The sequence below is a fragment of the Clinocottus analis genome, unplaced genomic scaffold (genome assembly GCF_023055335.1).
Source record: "Clinocottus analis isolate CAN_PGR_092001 unplaced genomic scaffold, fCliAna1.0.p SCAF_21, whole genome shotgun sequence".
Classification (NCBI taxonomy): domain Eukaryota; kingdom Metazoa; phylum Chordata; class Actinopteri; order Perciformes; family Cottidae; genus Clinocottus; species Clinocottus analis.
In genome coordinates this window covers 4,128,711-4,146,261 of record NW_027175943.1, presented here as the reverse complement: position 1 = coordinate 4,146,261, position 17,551 = coordinate 4,128,711, and the positions used below count along the sequence as shown (strand labels likewise).

Below are 17,551 nucleotides of genomic sequence, written 5' to 3'. Positions count from 1 at the left end.
CTCCAAAACCAATTAGATTTGTGGTGAGAGCAGTACGTAACCAAGAGACATGCAAGTAAACTCAACAAACTCCTGCTGTTTTCAGAGAGAAATCCAGCATCTGTCTCTTAATATTCTGTTGCTTTAACCTCAGTGGGCTTGGCTGAAAGAAGGTGTTTCGTGAATTATGGGCACACCGTCTGCGTCAGCGATGCCAGGGCTCTTGAGTGGCAGACAGACCAGCCCGACACGTCCAGAGTCAGACGTCGCTCTGGCTCCCGTAAGCTTGATAGTCGGTGTGTGTCTTCAGGTGGTTTTGTTGTCTAGACTGAAAGTTGGGAGAGGCTTTATTCATTTTGGACTTTGTTTTTTCACATCTAACAGTCTTTGACACATCTGAGAATAATATGACCAAACCTCAAGCCTGTCAGTGGATTATTATTATCATTGGCTAAAGGGCTCTGGTGGAAACACTATCCAAATCCCTGCAGTGCACAGCAGTCTTGTTTATGAATCTGTCGACAGCCAAGTGAAACAGCCACAAAACACGACTGGAATTTCCAGCAGATAGAAACGGAGGATGAACCCGGTTCCTGCACAGTTTGGTTTACTCTGACGAGCCAAACAGGACATTGTCATCTCCTTTCAAATACAAATCTCAAGCCTACCATATCTGCATCACGGAGGATCACCAGAGGAATGGGGAAGTGGATAATGGGAGTGAGAGAAGTGCAAGAGGGCAACATGTTTTCCTCCTGTCGCATATCGTGGCTTATCAGCCTTTTCTGTAGCCTGAGAGAATGACAGGAGGCCTGGACTGTGTTAATGTGGTGTCAGCAGTGAGAGAGAGAAAGAGCGAGAGAGAGAATGGGAGAGAGCAAGAGAGAGAGAAAGAGAGAGAGAAAGAGAGCATGAAAGAATCAAAGACAGATAAGATGAGAGGCAGGTGAGATGACAGGAAAATAAAATAAGATGGAAGATAACATATTTGAAGGCTGATTTAGAGATAGAGACTTTTGTGCGTTCCTGTATGTGTGAAGGAACTTCACACACTCCTTGGTATAGAACATGGGAAATTTTTTCCTTGAGTTTGCTGCAAGCACGAAGCATTCAAACTGAGGCTGCACTGTAAATATTTGTGGTCTCGATGTGAATGACCGAGAGATCCCGGCAGGGGAATCCTCCAGTTGGACATAAGTCAAACATACGAATTAAAAGGACAACAACAGAGGAGGAACTTGTTAAACGATGACTGGGAAAAGTGTTGAAATGGGAGGAGTGCTGCAATCATTCATTATTTCCTTCTTTTCTTCCGCTCTCCGGCCTCACCTCCAGGGTAAATGTTTTGTGTTGGTGGTTAACTCCATCTCACGCTGCAGCTCATCTCCCTCCGCGCTGGTCACGCTTACACACAAGTTTACACTCTGCAGGGATCAACACATACGCGCAGCCGCATGTTTGTGGCGTGCTTTGTGTGCACACACCTCTGACCCATTTAAATATACCACATTCAAGGATCTGACACATACCAGATGTCTGGCAATAGTGCAGAGCAAGGCCTGTTTATATCACCTGAGAGAGTGCAGACACTACATACTGTAGTCATAATAGATGACGGCATCGGGCCTTTAAATCACTGGACATTAACAGACACAATAAAACATACACTTAGAGAACTATTCTCAAGGAAAGGAAAGCTGGATGCTCTTATATTAAGACTTCTATCCCTTTGTGAACAAAGCAAGGATTAACAGTTTTACCATCTGTGCGTTGCTCTTTCTTTTTGTTTATGTGCAATACGGATTCAAGCTGGATATATTTGGGCATGACAAGTGATTCCACCAAGCTAGGTCGACTCTGTGCTGCTTGTTATTCTCATAAAAGTTATTCTAAATGGTGTACATTGGCAAACTCTTTCTGAAGAATGTTAATTTCATGTTTCGACAAAGAACCAGGCGGAAATTCATGTTCTCAAAGGATTTCAGTGGTTGAATTGTGATGCGACTACCTACTGCCAAGTGTCTTGTCTCAGTGTTTGCTCAGCCATGACTCATGTGCTCCTTTCTCCACGCCAAGACTAAAATTAATCAGCGTATGTTGTTGGAAAAGGTCATGATGCACGGTGTGTCCAATCTCACCATAGCTGGCTACACGTTAATACACATAATTGGCTTAAAAAATAATAATAATAATAATACATTTGAATATATATTTTCCATAAAAATAGTTTATTTAATTAAGAGCTTGCATAAAAAGCGATGTTGCCAACACAGCAAAAAACAACAGGAAAAAGTTTAATTTATTGACGTGATCTGTGCAAATATTTAACTGATAAATAAAAGATCAACGAGAAAAGTCCACTTTTCAACACAACCCAATAAAAACAATGCAATGACGGTTTTGCTATTCTTATCAGCTTGATGCACAAGAGATTCTGCCGACGTTGTTTATCTCTTCATCTTAAGTTATGTTCAGCAGATGTCATGGATGGCAAGCCGCCCGTTAAGTTTTGATACGCTGTGTAAGCGATGTGGCCTGACAATGGCGAGGAGGAGGCTCGGGAGGTCAAACACATTAAGGTGTAACATCTGAGGTTATTTACAGCAGATGTCATGAACTTCAGCCAGCGGTTTTAAAGATACCTTGTCATCGACCAAAATGTCATTAGCGCCGTGCCAGCAGACGGATGAAAGCAGCCTAATACGTGACGCTCTTCTGTTTGCCCAGTCGTTATAAATTTGCACTTCAATGCTTTCAAAAGTAAATATATGTCTACCAGAGGAGCGGGTTGTGTCCAACTCCTCCAACATCTTACATAAACATGCGTATAAAGACTCTCTATTTCCTCCAACTGCACACATGCTAATCCCCACAGCAACAATAACCACAGCAGACTGTCTGCTTCTGTACAAGCATGTCTGCGGCAGTCCAAGTCCTTGTTTCTCAATATTTTTGTGGCAAAAATAAAAAAGCTTCAGTTTCTGGCCTCGTTACGAGCAAGGGGGCAAATGCCTGGGATTCTGCGACGACAAGCAAAGGAGGGGGTTTAATGGAGGAGTGGGGTCAAGTACCACCACCACCACCCGGACTCCCACTAACCCCCATTAATAGGTTAAGCTGATTGGAGGGAGGTTTGTGTTTTTCTTTGGTAAGCAGAGTGGAAAGAGGAAGAGGGAGGGAGGGGGATTCCTTACCCCGCAGCCATGCATCTTTTATGGTAGATGGATGGAGAGCTTTCAGGGACTGGACAAAGATCAGACTGGCTCAGTGCCAGAGAGAGAGAGGAGGGGCGGGGGGATACTACCACTAACAAGCTCAGTAATAAAGATTATTTACATGGAACATAACTGCAACGGGATTTACAACCCGTAATGTGATACGCGATAGTCTGATGTTATGTTGTGCTGATAGAAGACGGACCAATAAAACATCAACATGTGATTCAGTGGGAGGAAAGGTTCAAACTGCTTTCAAAGTATACATCCTACCTGTAAAAACCCCCGAAGAGGACTGGCTGCAGGCCTCCGACCTCGTGGCTCTGTGATGCAATTAAACCAGGCGCCTTCGTGACGGGTTCGTGAATGCGTCACAAATAATTCAGTTTCTTTTCTGAGTGAAGGGATTATTACCGACGTTTTATTCGTGCTCACTCTGGGTTTCACCTCCAAATAAAGTGGCAGGTAGTCAGGTTAAACTGCTTGCCTGTTCACAACTTAACTAATCACACGAACATGTGCGTCTTGTGTTCCCATTTCTCAATGACTTTAGTTGTTATAACATCTAGAGGTTCCTGAAAGTTCTAATAAACCGTTAACAAGTGGAATATAAGACGAAATCTGGGATAAAATAACAGGAAGTTCAGCAATTGAAAGGAACTTTGGCAGCGAACCAAAAATGCATTGCGAGAACTTCTCAAAGAGCCGAGTGTGTGAGCTGCCCTCAGGTGTTTTCGGACAGTCTTTCATGTCATTTGGGTGTTTGAAGTTCTTTCGCTTGAGAGCAGATTGTATACATTGGTCTTAAAGTACAGGCAGTGTTGAAATCCATATTAGTCCCTCAGCGCCACAGGTTTCAGCGCCGTTCCACCATTCCTCCCCTCATTAAACGACACATATAGGTCTGTAAAAAGCCTTAATTGATGACTACTGCTGCCGTGTTTGTTGCTCGGGGATGTTGTAAAGCAGACACGGCTCGTGCTGTAAACTGAGGCCGCTCCATGGATGTGTGTTTGTTGAAAAAATAGATGAGGGACAAAGGAGCGAGGAGGCAGAGAGGCTTTAAAGTGGGCCTAATAGGACCGTTCTCTGCTGGAGAGCATGAAAAACATGGAGCCGTGAAACAGGCAGCGATGCGTAGCAGAGCCTCACTGTATCATTAACACTCCTCCGGCTTTCTTTCCATCAATTTCTCCTTTATTTTCCTTATGCCTTCCACTGCTATCACTCCCCCGTCTTTCACAGCTTCCCCCTCTTCTCTCTCCATCTTTACGAGCCGCTCTCCAGCTACTGTACCGCGTCGCCAGGTGAACCGCATGTAAATTAGCCGTTTACAGAGCAGAAAACACCTCTTGTTACATGTTTCATGTGTTCTCGACAGTTTGTGTCAGCTGTGATTCATCTTTTCATTGTTTCCAGAAACTAACACAATGTCTTCAAGCGAGGCGTTTGATTTATGATGAAACAGTGATGTGTTTTTTTGTTTGTTTTCGAATTTGTTGTTTGGTGATAACTGTCATTCACAAGTATGTTTTTATAAACTAACCAACTTAACAGTGAACATTACCTGATGTTTTTTTAAAGCAAATGACTTTGTGCAATTTTCCATTTATGTCCGTGAAGCTATAAGATTGTAGTTGACAATATGTCATTTTTCTTCATGATACGCTGTGAAATACTCTTTTAGTTGCAGGATTCTGGTGAATTGGTTGATGTGTTGAGTGTATCTGAAAAAGAAATATGAAATAATCATGTAATAGCTAAAATAAATAGGATTAGATCCTTGACACATTTCTTAATCCATCATGTAATCTTTGTATTCATTTTTTATTTGTTGCTTTTTACACTTTATTTGCCACAACTTACAAGTCAAAACAATACTTTTACAAAGTGGAGGCAAATATTCATAATTATATATAGGTGTATTAGTAGTATAATCATTTCAGGCACTGCATACAACACTGCATAAAGTATTTGTAAACACACTTCCTCACCCAGGTCTGACACCAAGCACATATTTTAGAGACAACAACAAAAGATCACTTGACTTTTTGCACTATTTTTGACTTCTTTGTGTCTCTCACACATAATTTAAGATGACAAACGTGCCCACAAGAATTTGAGGTGGAATGACTTTCTCCTTGAGCATCTTAAGTGCTTTCCTCCAGTGTCTTTTTCGGGGCCTTTGCCCTTCTTCAAATCCAACACGTTTGTCCCTTTCTGTGACCCCCATCCATCTCTGGATACTTTCACCGACCCTCTTCAGCGCTCTTTCAGGTCCCTCCTACTCTCCCTTTCTGATCTGCCATTCTGTGAGTGTGTGTGTGTGTGTGTGTGTGTGTGTGTGTGTGTGTGTGTGTGTGTGTGAGTGAGAGAGCCGTTGACTGAAATCCCTCCGGTTGGTGGGAGGTGATGAAGAGGGACACACGCTACGTCAAAGGTCACACAGGCTAAGGATGGAGGAAGTCAGCAGCTGCCAGCTTTCTGGAAGAGAAGCATCTGTCCTTTTTTTTGTTGTTGTTTCTCTCGCTCTCTGACCCACCAATCAGCTCCTGATTTGACACGACGGCTTCTTCAGCTCCAACAATTGTTGTCCTTTCTGCAAAAAATTCAGTGTGTGCGTGACCGAGTGGCCACCGGGCCTCTGCGGTGGTGTGCGATGAGTGTGTGGGTGTGGCGAGTTGGCAGGCCGACAACAAACAAACCACAATTGTTTTCAGTTTGTTTGTGACTCTCGATCGGATGAGCGTGTACTTTATGAGCATGAATCAGTTTCGCAAAAAAAACAAAAACATCCCGGAACTCACGATCCCACAAGGAAAACACCAACTCTGAGGCTGCTGTGGGAACTGAGGTCTGTGTGTGTGGTGTATTTTTTGCACATGCATGTGTACTGTACGTTTCCTTGTGCGTCTGATAACGAATCCTTCATCCTTGGTGAAACGGTGACATAACAATTGAAGGGGAAACGGAAACAAGCCTTTTTCTTAAACGAGTGTGAGGCTACGTTGTCCCGAGTGTGTCCTGAGATCACACATTTCTTTTTATCCCAACTTTTCCCAGCACACTGACATCTGTAATCATGTATGCCAGACCAACCTGTGTTTGTACAGTTGTTTAGCGGTTCGCCTCGCTCTCCTGTCGAAAAATCTCAGTGTTCCCGGAGTCTGTAATAAGCGAGCGGGGAAGGACAGTCTCTGTGTCCTTGGGAATCCATAAGAGGTATCTAGCAATTGCGGCGGAGTAAATTTCCCTCGGGGATAGGATTGAATAATAAACAGGCAAACAGCGATGGAACAGCCACTGAACTTCCTCAGTTTCCTCTCTAAAGGCCGCCTTGCCTCACCATGCAGAACTTTAACATTCTTGGGATCGGGAAGTCCGCGGAGGTCCGTCCCCCTTCCCCGCCGCCCACGGATGGAGGCTGTGTAGGTGGACAGCTGTGCTGCAGCCACATAACCCCTCCATATCCCCCCCTTTTCCATCCACAAGCCAGCTGGAGAGCAGACCAGACTTCAATGGGACTCTGTCAGTGTGATTTAGAGCATCCTGTCATTCCACTGGGAGGATGTGATTCCCAAACTTTTTTTTCTTCTTCTGCAGGTGACCCATGTATTGAGGTTGGAAAATTCTAGCGACCCTCAACCTTGCAAACACAGACACTTCTTGGTTTCAGTCCTTGATTCTATGACGACGAACTGTATCTCCATGTGGAGCAGAAAGCCAACCAGGTGACAGCTGTCTGTGGGACTTTTCTCAGCAGATTTGAAGGCTGAAACCTGCTGCGAAAAGCTCCCATAACAAAAAGCAGAAATAGTTATTTAATTAGAGCTGGGACTTTGACTATGCACGGTGCATTATTTGCCTCTTGTTCATATTGAGGCTTCACTCTTTGTGGTAAAACGAACGTTACAGATTCATCTTCAGTCTTCTTTTACAAGGTCGTGAGTCCAGGACCGCGTGAAACTCCGCCATATGGATCCATCTGAATGAAATGCTGAATGGTCGACAGACGCTCGTGCTTTCTTGTTCTTGTAACTGCAATAAATGTAGGTTTGGAGGGGGGGTGATGCATATAGTGTGCTGGCTCAGAAATAATGTATACACAGACTGTGTTTATCTGAATCGAAACATTCAAACTGAGCACCAGTTGCTTCAAGCCTCCGTCGGGGCCTTTTTGTGTGAACGTTTGTTTTTGCGGGCTAGACTAAACATTTTAATTGTCGATTGCAGTTGTCTATTTATGCGCCTCAAACGCGCACGGGAAGCCTCAGTGGAAAGTTTCCTCGCATGTGAGCATTGTTTTTCGCAATGAAGAACCCTGGAATTTAAGGCCCAACTTAACAACATTTCTCGTGCGAGAGGGCCTTCGACCACAAGTGGCCGGGCCTCCGTCCAGATTTAGCAGCCCATTCGCAATACCGCCGGACGTCTTTGAGTCTCCATTGTTCAGCTTTGGAAGATGACAGAATTCGGTCACAACATATATGCCGGCGCTATTCTTCTGTCTTGGACCGAATTGTAAAAAAAAAGGGAGAAGACGCAAGGTATCAGAAAAAAATGCAGATTACCTTCGGACGCCAAACGGAGGTCGGCAACTAGAAAGGGCAAAAGTCTGAGGATTAAAAACGTATTAAAGTAGCGCCAGTCATAGCATCGCATGCCAGGTCATACACTCTGGCTTGTCGGGTCATTCTTTGATCAGGTATTAGTCAGAGTCATCACATCGGGCATAAAGTGGTTGGAATTTTAAGCTGGTTAATATTTCAGTGGTTTTAGATTTTTTTTTCTCAATACAGAGATTCTGAATGTGAAAATATGATATAAAGTTACTTTGACAGGCTTTTTCCTATTCTCCCTGTCAGTACATTTCCTTGTGATTAGGGCTGGATATCACATTTATATGCTGACGCAACAACAGCACAACTTTGCTTTTATGAAATAGTCTGGCAACAAGATCATTTTAAAATGATCAATAGCTGAGCAGACGTTTGATTCACATGCTTACTTGTGACTGGAAAGATCTGCTTATTTGGATGGTTTCAGTTTGTTTATATGTGAAATTAAGTGGTTTATGTCCAATACACCATGTGGGGAGCAGTCTGTGCATGAGCACTGAATGGATTGTGTGTTTGCGAGCATGTGTTTGTGGATTTTGTTGGACGAAGCAAAATACCTATATCGCTCCGAAGATGAAAACTCTCTCTTTCTCTGTTTGTCATTGTGGCGGAGGAGGCAGATGTTCTCGCTCTCCATCTTTCGATCTCCTTTCATCGTTTCCGTCCCGGTCTGTTTTTAGGCCCGGCTAATCGAACGCAGCCTCTCTCTCCGGAGACTTCAGAGATTCTCGTGTGATTGTATCTTTGGCTCCCGGACCAGACGTGTCTGCCAGTTTAATGACTTACTTCATATTACGAGAAAGGACTTTAACAGATGAACTGCCTGTGCTTACTTTTGCCGTCGTCTCTTTATTTTAACTCCCTATTTAATCCTAAAATAATGTATTTGTTTTTTTGTTTTTTTAAGAAATTCAAACGTTAGTGACAGCTAAAATAGTTGGATAGCCTTTGAATTCAAAGTTGAGGTTTGGCTTTAATGCTATCTGAGAGGGGAACTCCACAGATTTCACACATAAAAATGTGTTTACAGGCTCTAAAGTTCTCCTGCTTGTGGGGAAAATAGTTGTATTAAGTGTTTTTGTGGCTCAAAATCAGATCGCCTTCAAAATAACATCACTATGTCAGCCAATACAATCATAACACAAACCTTAAACCTAACCAAGCAGTTTTGTTTGCATCCAAATGCAATAGTGGTGCATTTGTCCTTTCAAAGGAGGCGGCGCAGAGCTCAGGTCAGTGTTGACGGAGAAAGTTGAAAGTCGGTCGGCTTTCTTCAGGAATGATTAACGAGAGACAGCTTGTTGGAAAATCAGAAATTGATATCTAATCTCACAAAAATGATTGTTTGGCAGACCCACATCGTCCTTTATTAAAGTAATGTTTCACTCATGTTGTAGATTTAAAAAAAGAAGCATAAAAAAACGTGTTGTGAGAAAAGTATGAAAGGCTTTGATGTAACCAAACATCATTTAACTTCATTATTAGTTATTAGGATTGCTCAAATATTGCTTCAATGTTAAATAAACAGCATCTGATCGTAGAGGCTCGCTCTTTCCTTCCCTAAGGTCATTACTGCGTACAGTAGTTCTCTTTGACCAGCTGCTGTCCCTCCGCACGGCGACTACCAGCCCAGACACAGCAGGCTCTTTCTGTTTTATGGTCATCTGGCCTGCTGACAGTCAACTTCCTCTCTAAATGAAGGGCACGCTGCAGCAGAGTGAGCGCTGCAGCCATAGGCGGATCACATACTATTGGCTGCCGCGTGCTTCAGACCGGTGCAGGATCCAAACACAATTAGTTTCAGTTTTGGGGTCTGACTTTTGGCTCAAATCTCGGAGCAATGATACATTTTAAAAGGAAATTCCCCCCACGGGTTTCTCCTCATTGTCCTTTCCAGCTTTTTCCCTTTTTTATTTTAGATTCATGGCTGTTTGTCTTTCATCATTTATCCCTTCCTGTCCATCCTCTTCCGACGCCAGAAGCAATGTCTGATGTTTCTAAACTCTGTGTGTGGGTGTGTGTTTGTGTGTGTGTGTAACCATGCATCAGTCTGTGTACATTTCTACCTGCCAGCACGTGCAACCTGCCAGGAATTTAATTTTTTTAATATATTTTTTTTCGATATATACAGTATTTCCACTGTTGCGCTCTGGGTGAATTATTATTCACATTAAAAATAACTAGGCTTCCTGTAAACCTTAAAACTAAACTGTAAACCAGATTCCTGAAGACTTGAACAGAGGGGACACTTTTAGCTGTAAGATGCCTCCTCTGAGTGTAAAGGACACGGGAGGGAGAACATTCATCGGCTGCTTTTGTTATCAAATGAAAAGTGCAGACGGACACACACTCACAGTCTGCACCAGAACAGGTATACCACAGGGTTTGGTGTGTGTGTGTGTGTGTGTGTGTGTGTGTGTGTGTGTGTTTGATGTGAATTACTGGGTGCATTTCAGAGCCAGCAGCCAGCGCCTGCTTTATAGTTGGTTAACATCTTCTGGTTGACCTGCTGCCGGGTTTCAGCTGAGGGGGGGAGGATGGGTGAGAGGCCGGGCTGGCATCGGCTCAGCAGTGGAAATTCACACCTGGCCCTAGGCCTCTGGCTCAGCGGCGAGTAAATGAGATGTGAAGAATATTAGTACTATGGATTCTCTGTCGCGCCTGCCGTACGGGACGGCGTGTAATTCAACCGGCCTGCTTTTTAAAATCACAGTTTGCTTAAGCTATAAGTCATAAACTAGAGCTGTCTGAACTGACGCCAACAAAGACAGCGATATAACGTGATAGCATAATGTGTGTGTACTGAAATAGTACTAAAGCTCATAACTGCTCACACTAAAGGGGGTTCAAATACATCCCATGTGGATACAAGCTTTTTTTTTAATGCATGTTTGTTTAAATGTATTATACGTGTTTAAATGATGTGTGTGGGTGTGGATTGAGAAAGTTTATGATTTCCTCATTTAAAGAGCACGACACCAAATTAAACCGTCTGAAAGCGGCTTCCTGAAACTCCCCGTTTCTTGAATAGACGACATGAGGAGTAGTGCGGCAGCCAACTGTCATCTGTTAATGAAATAATGTAATATACTTCCATGTAATTCTATGGTAATGTTTCTGGAGCTTTGCAGTCTGGAGTCGTCTCATATGAATGTTCAGTACTTGTGTTTTTTTTAGATTTCATTACCTGTAATCTCTGCTGTCTGAAAAGGCTCACAGTGTTCGCTCCTCTCTGGCCGGCTGTTATTTCAGACATCTCTGAGTTTGCAGCCACTCCTCTACTCGAGCTGTAACTTTAAGCCTGTGAAGCTCTGTGGGCTTTTGGGAAATGCTGTTCATTAAAGGCCATTATGAAACAGAAGTTTCTCAATAAACTATCATCCTCATCAAGACATATGAGGCACCATACTGTTGCTCCAAAGCTGTATTTTTAGTTATTGGCGTAGTAACACATGTTAATGGGACTTTGAATGAGGTTTCCTTACTCTTGGAACAGTTCTGGTTTCACTTTAGCGCTTTATGGAGCTAAAATGTCAGTGATTACTCCACTCTTGATGGTTCTCAAACGTGTTAACAGAGTACATTTGGGCTTCAGACTGACGATTAAATCAAATAAGTCACCGGAAAAGCCGCCCAGGGCTCCTGGAAACCACAGCAGGCGGTCATAATTACCTTCTGACATCCAGTGGACCAAACGATCAATTGATGATACGAAAGTTAAAACTCCTGAGAGATTTTTCTGGACTCTGGACGTGACATGAGAACAGTTGGTTTGAGTCATACGTTCATGCAGTTAACACATGCTTAGTGGCTCTAATTTGTTTGTGCTGTCTGGATAAGCTTCCTTTTTTCAAGTGGGTTGGAGACGCGGAACCAAATCAGCACAGAAGAAAATTGCTTTAACTTTGGGGAGCAACTGATAAAGCTTTTCCCCTGCAAAGTGCACCAGATAATTGCTGTGAATTATAGAAATTGCCCACGCAGAAAATTGCTTGTGTGAATCTACTTGTATAATGGCTGATAAGGGCTGTTGTTCCTGGTAATAACATAATTCAAATAATCAGAACTTTGGAGCTAATTCAAAGTAGTTAATCAAAAAACATCAGAGACGTATGAGATCACTTGATACCAGAACTAAAGCCGCATTACGTCACTGGATATAATTCACTGAATCACAGGTTTGATCAGTTAATCCGTACTTTATGAACAATCCCATGTGAAAGTAACCTTTAAACCCCCAATAAGACCAATGCAATGGAAACAGTCATTCTTTTTTTTTTTTACTCCTCTGCAACACAAATGATGCGCCGACGGGAAGTTGATTGATGGCGAATGAAAGAATGTTGGAGGACCTTCATATGACCCCTGCTGCTTCATCTCTGCAGCATGTCCTCTGATCGGACGCAGGTGACGCTAATAGGAAACACACTTTATTACCGCGTGTCTGTCTGTGTGTGTCCGTGAGAGTGTGTGTGCGCGTGCAGGTGATCAAACGGGGTTTCTAATGTAGCCCATGTGTGCTCACAGGCGGACCGTATAGCTGCTTGTAGATGCTCATAAACCTTTCTTTGATTGTCGCAAAGTAAAACGTTCTGTCGTTTTTCCCGGCTTGGAACAATTAAGATGCTGAACTGAACTTGTCTTTTTTACCTTCCCAAGTGAGCTCATTATGTCATTTATGCAACTTTTTCCGCCATTTCATGTCCAGACAGGAATATGATTAAAGTCTCCCCTATAAAATCGGTCTCAGTCACACAGTTTTTAATTATCAGTTTTTCATTTCAACGTAATTTTCTTTTATAGATGTCCATCATCCAATCTTTCCATCCAGCCGTGTCTTTTTCTGTTAGTGTTGGTTTGTAACTGCAGTGTTTTTCCTCTCGTCCCACCAGCGTGTCCACCAGGCACCTATAAACCAGAGGGAGCACCAGGAGGCCTGAGCACCTGCCTGTCATGTCCCGACTCGCAGCACACCTCTCAGCCCGGCAGCACCTCCCTCAACGACTGCGTCTGCAAGCCGGGATATCGGCCAATCGGCATGACCTGCCAGGGTGAGAGCCGCTAATCTGTTAACTGCACCGTCGGCTCTGTTTGATTCAGTCTTGATGGCTCTCGATCCCGACACTTGTGTGCGCATTAGCAGAAAATCACTTTTGACGCTTTATGTCGTGAGCTTTATAAAAACAAATTAGGGATTCGATGTTCATAAAAAACTTTTCCATTTTAAATGTTTTCCACGACTGAAACTGACAGTCAGTCTGAGCATTATTAATTCTTAACAGCCGAACGCCAAGTTCACTATACATCAAGAGGAAAAGTCCAGGAAAAAAGGCACCACATTATTGATTATATTTCCACGTCTCATGTAGTCGGAGCCTCTTTTATGACCCTGTAATGACGCGTAGGAACCATAATGCAGCTTGAATATATCCCTCATGAGCCAGAACATACAATTTGACTGTCTGAAATTGATGCTTTGGCTATGGCGAGATAGGATTTAACGTTGTTGCCTCGATGCCACACGGCATGACAGCGATGCAGGAGGTGACTCCCTCACGGTGACAAAGTACCAATGAAGAATATTTTCATCCAAGCGCAGACTTTACGTCAGAGCAGGATTTCCAGGCCTCTTGAGTTCATGTACAAGCTTTGACACGGGAATGTTTCATAAAGCAGCGTTATGGGAGAATTTGCGGCCAAGCAGGATGGTGGAAATGTACTGATACATGACGATGAATCAACTGGAACGGAAACAAAGTATTCCAAAGAAGTATGAGGTTATTTTCATTACTATTATTATAAGAGCGTTCTGCGTATTGTGAATCTGCTTCCAGTAATTTGAGTGGTCTGCAGAATGAGCCAGTGATTTCCACACAGCGGTTCGTCTGAACAAAACAATGTTCATTAATCATCTCTTTCTTGGACTGCGTTTTGCTTTCTCTTCCTCCCTCTGTGTAGATTGGGGAGGTGATGTTTGACAACCTGTAATTTTTTTTGCTTTTACTCTTTGTTATCATTTTTGTTAGGAGTATAACCTTTCCACTTTGTCTGCAGTTCCCACCAGCAGATTCTGTGTGTGTGTGTGTGTGTGTGTGTGTGTGTGTGTTTAAGTTTAACACCTTTTTTTGTTCACTATAATATGAAATTCAGGATTTGACCAAAATGTTTCTCTCTTCTTCTTCTTCTTCTTCTTCTTCTTCTTCTTCTTCTTCTTCTTTGGCCTCTTCCTTCTCCTCCTCCTCCTCCAGTGGTATATTGTCCAGCACTGTCTCCTCCAGAAAATGGCTTTTTCATCCAGAATGTATGTAACAACCACTTCGATGCGGCCTGTGGCGTGCGATGCCAACCAGAATTTGACCTCCAGGGAACCGGCATCAGACTGTGCCAGGCCGATGGCTTCTGGTCGGGGATACCTGCCAGCTGCAAAGGTGAGCAAGAAGCAGGCCTGATGCATGATGATGAAATAAAAAAGATCCCAGATGAAGGTTGGAATTGTTTGTTTGGTCCAAAACCCGAAGAAATTCAGTTCATAATGAAAGTTTTCTGTATTTGAGAAGCTGGAACCAGAGACTTTCTGGTGTTTTTACTTGAAAAAATGACTTAATGCTTGGGTAGGCAGTTTATTTTTGTCTCTGTTGGACATCATAATCTTACAGCGTATTGTAATTGAAGTGGTCTGAGAGAAAACTAGACCTCTGCGCCTCCTCTTGGCTCTGCGTTCTGGCTTTGGAAAAGAAGACTTTGCCCAATCGCAGGTCATTTTGGAGAGAGAGTGTTTCTATTGGCGCTTCTACAAATGCAGATGTGTGTGCACGTCCCTTCAGATGCTGAAAGCCTGATACACTGGCAGCAAACCCTCACCCTTCTATTCCAGCGCTGGCAACAACAATCCTACACCACAAAGCAACCCCTTCCCAAAAAGAAGAGAGAATCATCAAAAAGTCTGACAACATCAGCAAAGTGTTGCTAATGTTGCTGGTTTTAGTTCAGAAGGTGAAGCTTTTCACAACATTTTATCTCCATTTGAAACGCTTCACCAATATTGTAGCTTGCAAGACATGTACCAACCTTATGTTGGTGATTTGTTTGCTAAATGAAGGATGCAAAATGTATAAATTACTCATGTGACATTTTAATTATAGCATTTGTTTTTACAGTATTAGAGACTTTATGTTGTCTTGCATGACGCAGTTGCAGCATTGGAAGCACTTTATAATACGTGCACACTATTTAGCGTTAGTAAAGCATGAATAGACTCTGAATTCATCATTTATAAATATTGCATGTTCCAACCCTCATTAGTATAAATTTCATAAACACAGTTAAAAAATCATTCTTTATTAATAAGCTTAGCTTTTCATACTTTATGCATTTGTAAATTAGGTATTAAAGACTTATAGATGATTAATAAGAAAACCAGAGCTTATCAATCAAGAATAAAACATTTATAACTGTGTTTATGAATTGCATACTAATGAGTAACTAATAAACGTTTGAACAATGCTTTATAAATGATGAATTCACTGTGTATTCATGCTATACTAATGCTAAATAGTGTGTACTTAAAAAGTGCGACCACAGCATTTTACCTTATAATCCCCCGGATATGAGGTGATTACACACAAACAGACGAGCTCGTCCATTGATCCCAGCAGGATCCTCCTCACCACACGTGTCTTATGACTCCTCATCAAAGTCCTCACCGCCTGCCGCCTCCCTTCTGATTGATCTCTGTGAACCTTCATAAACATGTATAGCATTAAATTGACACGTCAAGATGAAGGGTATTCGTTGTGCTAACTCGTTCTGCATGCTCCAGTGAGTCTGTGTGTGGCAGCGTGTAAAGATTTCTTGCCGTGTATTGAGATCATGTGTGTTTAGACTGAAGGAATCAACATCTACTGGGAGACTACTGAGCTCTGCCAGGCCAGATGTTATGAGGAAGGAAGGTGGGGAGGAATCGTTTAGAAAGCGAGAGTGAGTTCATGGAGAACAGACCAAAAGGAGACGAGGAAAGGAAAGACAGAAGGTTGTGCAGGAGGACGCAAGAGTGTGTGTGAGTTCAAGAAGGGAGAAAGGAAAGAGGGAGTTGGAGATAATGAGGAACTTTTTTTTAATAGAAAGACGGCAACAGTGTGACTCACGGAAATACCAAGACACTGAATATTCAAGGGTGTCTGTTGAAGATTTATAGTAGTAGCTTTTGGGTATATATTTGCTGAGTGTGTGTGCATATGTCTGCTTGTATGTGTTACACTAAGTCTAGTCTTTGCCACATATACTGTCGGACCTCCCAGCCAGTCGAGCCCTCAGGGAGGGGGTCTCCCCCGAACCGTCTGTCTGTCTTTGGGTGGTGATGAGAAATAACACACTACACACCCATTTCTAGACCTCAGCATAACGCACAACAAGACACACATGATGATTTTTTTGTACTTTTCAAAGGGACTTTCACATTTTGGGTTAAATGATAGGTCCCAAGTTGTAAACGAGGATGATGATGATGGTGCTGCACATTCCTGCTGTTGATTTACTGCTTTATCCGACTCTTGTGATGGCTATATTGTACATGTGTTTATAAGTTACTCATATTCAGCATGAAAATATACAATCTAAATGATGCTTGTCTTAGTCATTTTGAAGAAGCATACATGCAGATTTTTTTCTAGAGGCTTGTAAAAAAAATAACCGTTAACATTAGTTGAACATTAGTTTTATCTTTGTCTGCTGCTTTTGCCTTCAATCACTTTCAGATTCAGGTTCTCTAAACTTTCCATTGTTAAACGAAAGAGATGTTCCTTCTCTCTCAGTTTTCAAAAATATACAGCAAAGACAGCTGCAATGAGTAGAAGGAGGTTCAAAATGAGTAAAGCAACGCGTGACATGGATCCAGTGAAATATAACAACATACAAATTGGATTGTATTTGTTTAGGGGGATCGGATCCTCATGTTTATGTTTGTTTCATCCGGCAGTTCGCTCCTGCTCGCCCCTCGCTCGGCCGCAGCACGGCTCCCTCAGGTGCAGCGAAGGCGCCGCCTCCCGCAGAGTGGAGTGTCAGGTGGGCTGCGAGCGAGGCTACAGGCTGGAGGGAGACTCCAGACTCACCTGCCAGCCCAACTCCCAGTGGAGTGGATCCCAACCTCGGTGTGTGGGTAAGCCTGCATCACCTCCAAACCTCTACATCGGCCTGTGTGTTACTTCTGATGGTGCTTCTCCCGTTAGCCGCTCACTCTCTCCACCAGCTGCCAACAGGAGAAGAGAGGAAACAAAGCAAAGTTTCATCAATTGATGCCGAGTGAAACATCTGTTCGGTGTGTTTGGTTATAAGTTCTTCAATTACAGCAGGTTTTTGACAAACATCCTTGTATAAATCTATAAGTCACAGTTTAATTAAATGCACTTGTGTCCTCTCCAGATTAATTCATCCATCTCAACTACTAGTTTATTTGTTTTGTCACATCTTCACCCATCTTCGGTTTCGCTCATCTGTCGAGTTGAATTACATTTCTTTATTTGGCTATTCAACTTACATTATTTTCCATGATGAATCGTACAGACCTGCGTTTAAATAAACACACACACAATATATTTCTGGAGCAGGACATCTTTCTCGAAGGCTGTGGTGTATCTCACTGCGAACCTTGTGTTATCTGTTTAGCTTTCGCTCAGTGATTCCTCTCCGACTGAAGAAACAGAAAGACTATTTATCAGGGGGTATTCCTCTGTAAAAAAATGT

General features: G+C 42.8%; 1 protein-coding gene across 7 annotated transcripts in view; it reads left to right on the top strand.

Annotated features, from left to right (window-relative positions):
• Positions 1-17,551, top strand: part of svep1 (sushi, von Willebrand factor type A, EGF and pentraxin domain containing 1) — a 77,254-nt gene that overhangs the window by 28,980 nt on the left and 30,723 nt on the right. For 6 of the 7 annotated variants that reach the window (XM_068587228.1, XM_068587223.1, XM_068587227.1 and 3 more), the window contains 3 exons: positions 12,706-12,864; positions 14,062-14,241; positions 16,788-16,967. In XM_068587228.1, the coding sequence (XP_068443329.1) occupies positions 12,706-12,864; positions 14,062-14,241; positions 16,788-16,967 (519 nt within the window). Of the gene's footprint in view, positions 1-12,705; positions 12,865-14,061; positions 14,242-16,787; positions 16,968-17,551 lie in introns of those variants that run through there. The other variant, XM_068587229.1, reaches the window with a different exon arrangement.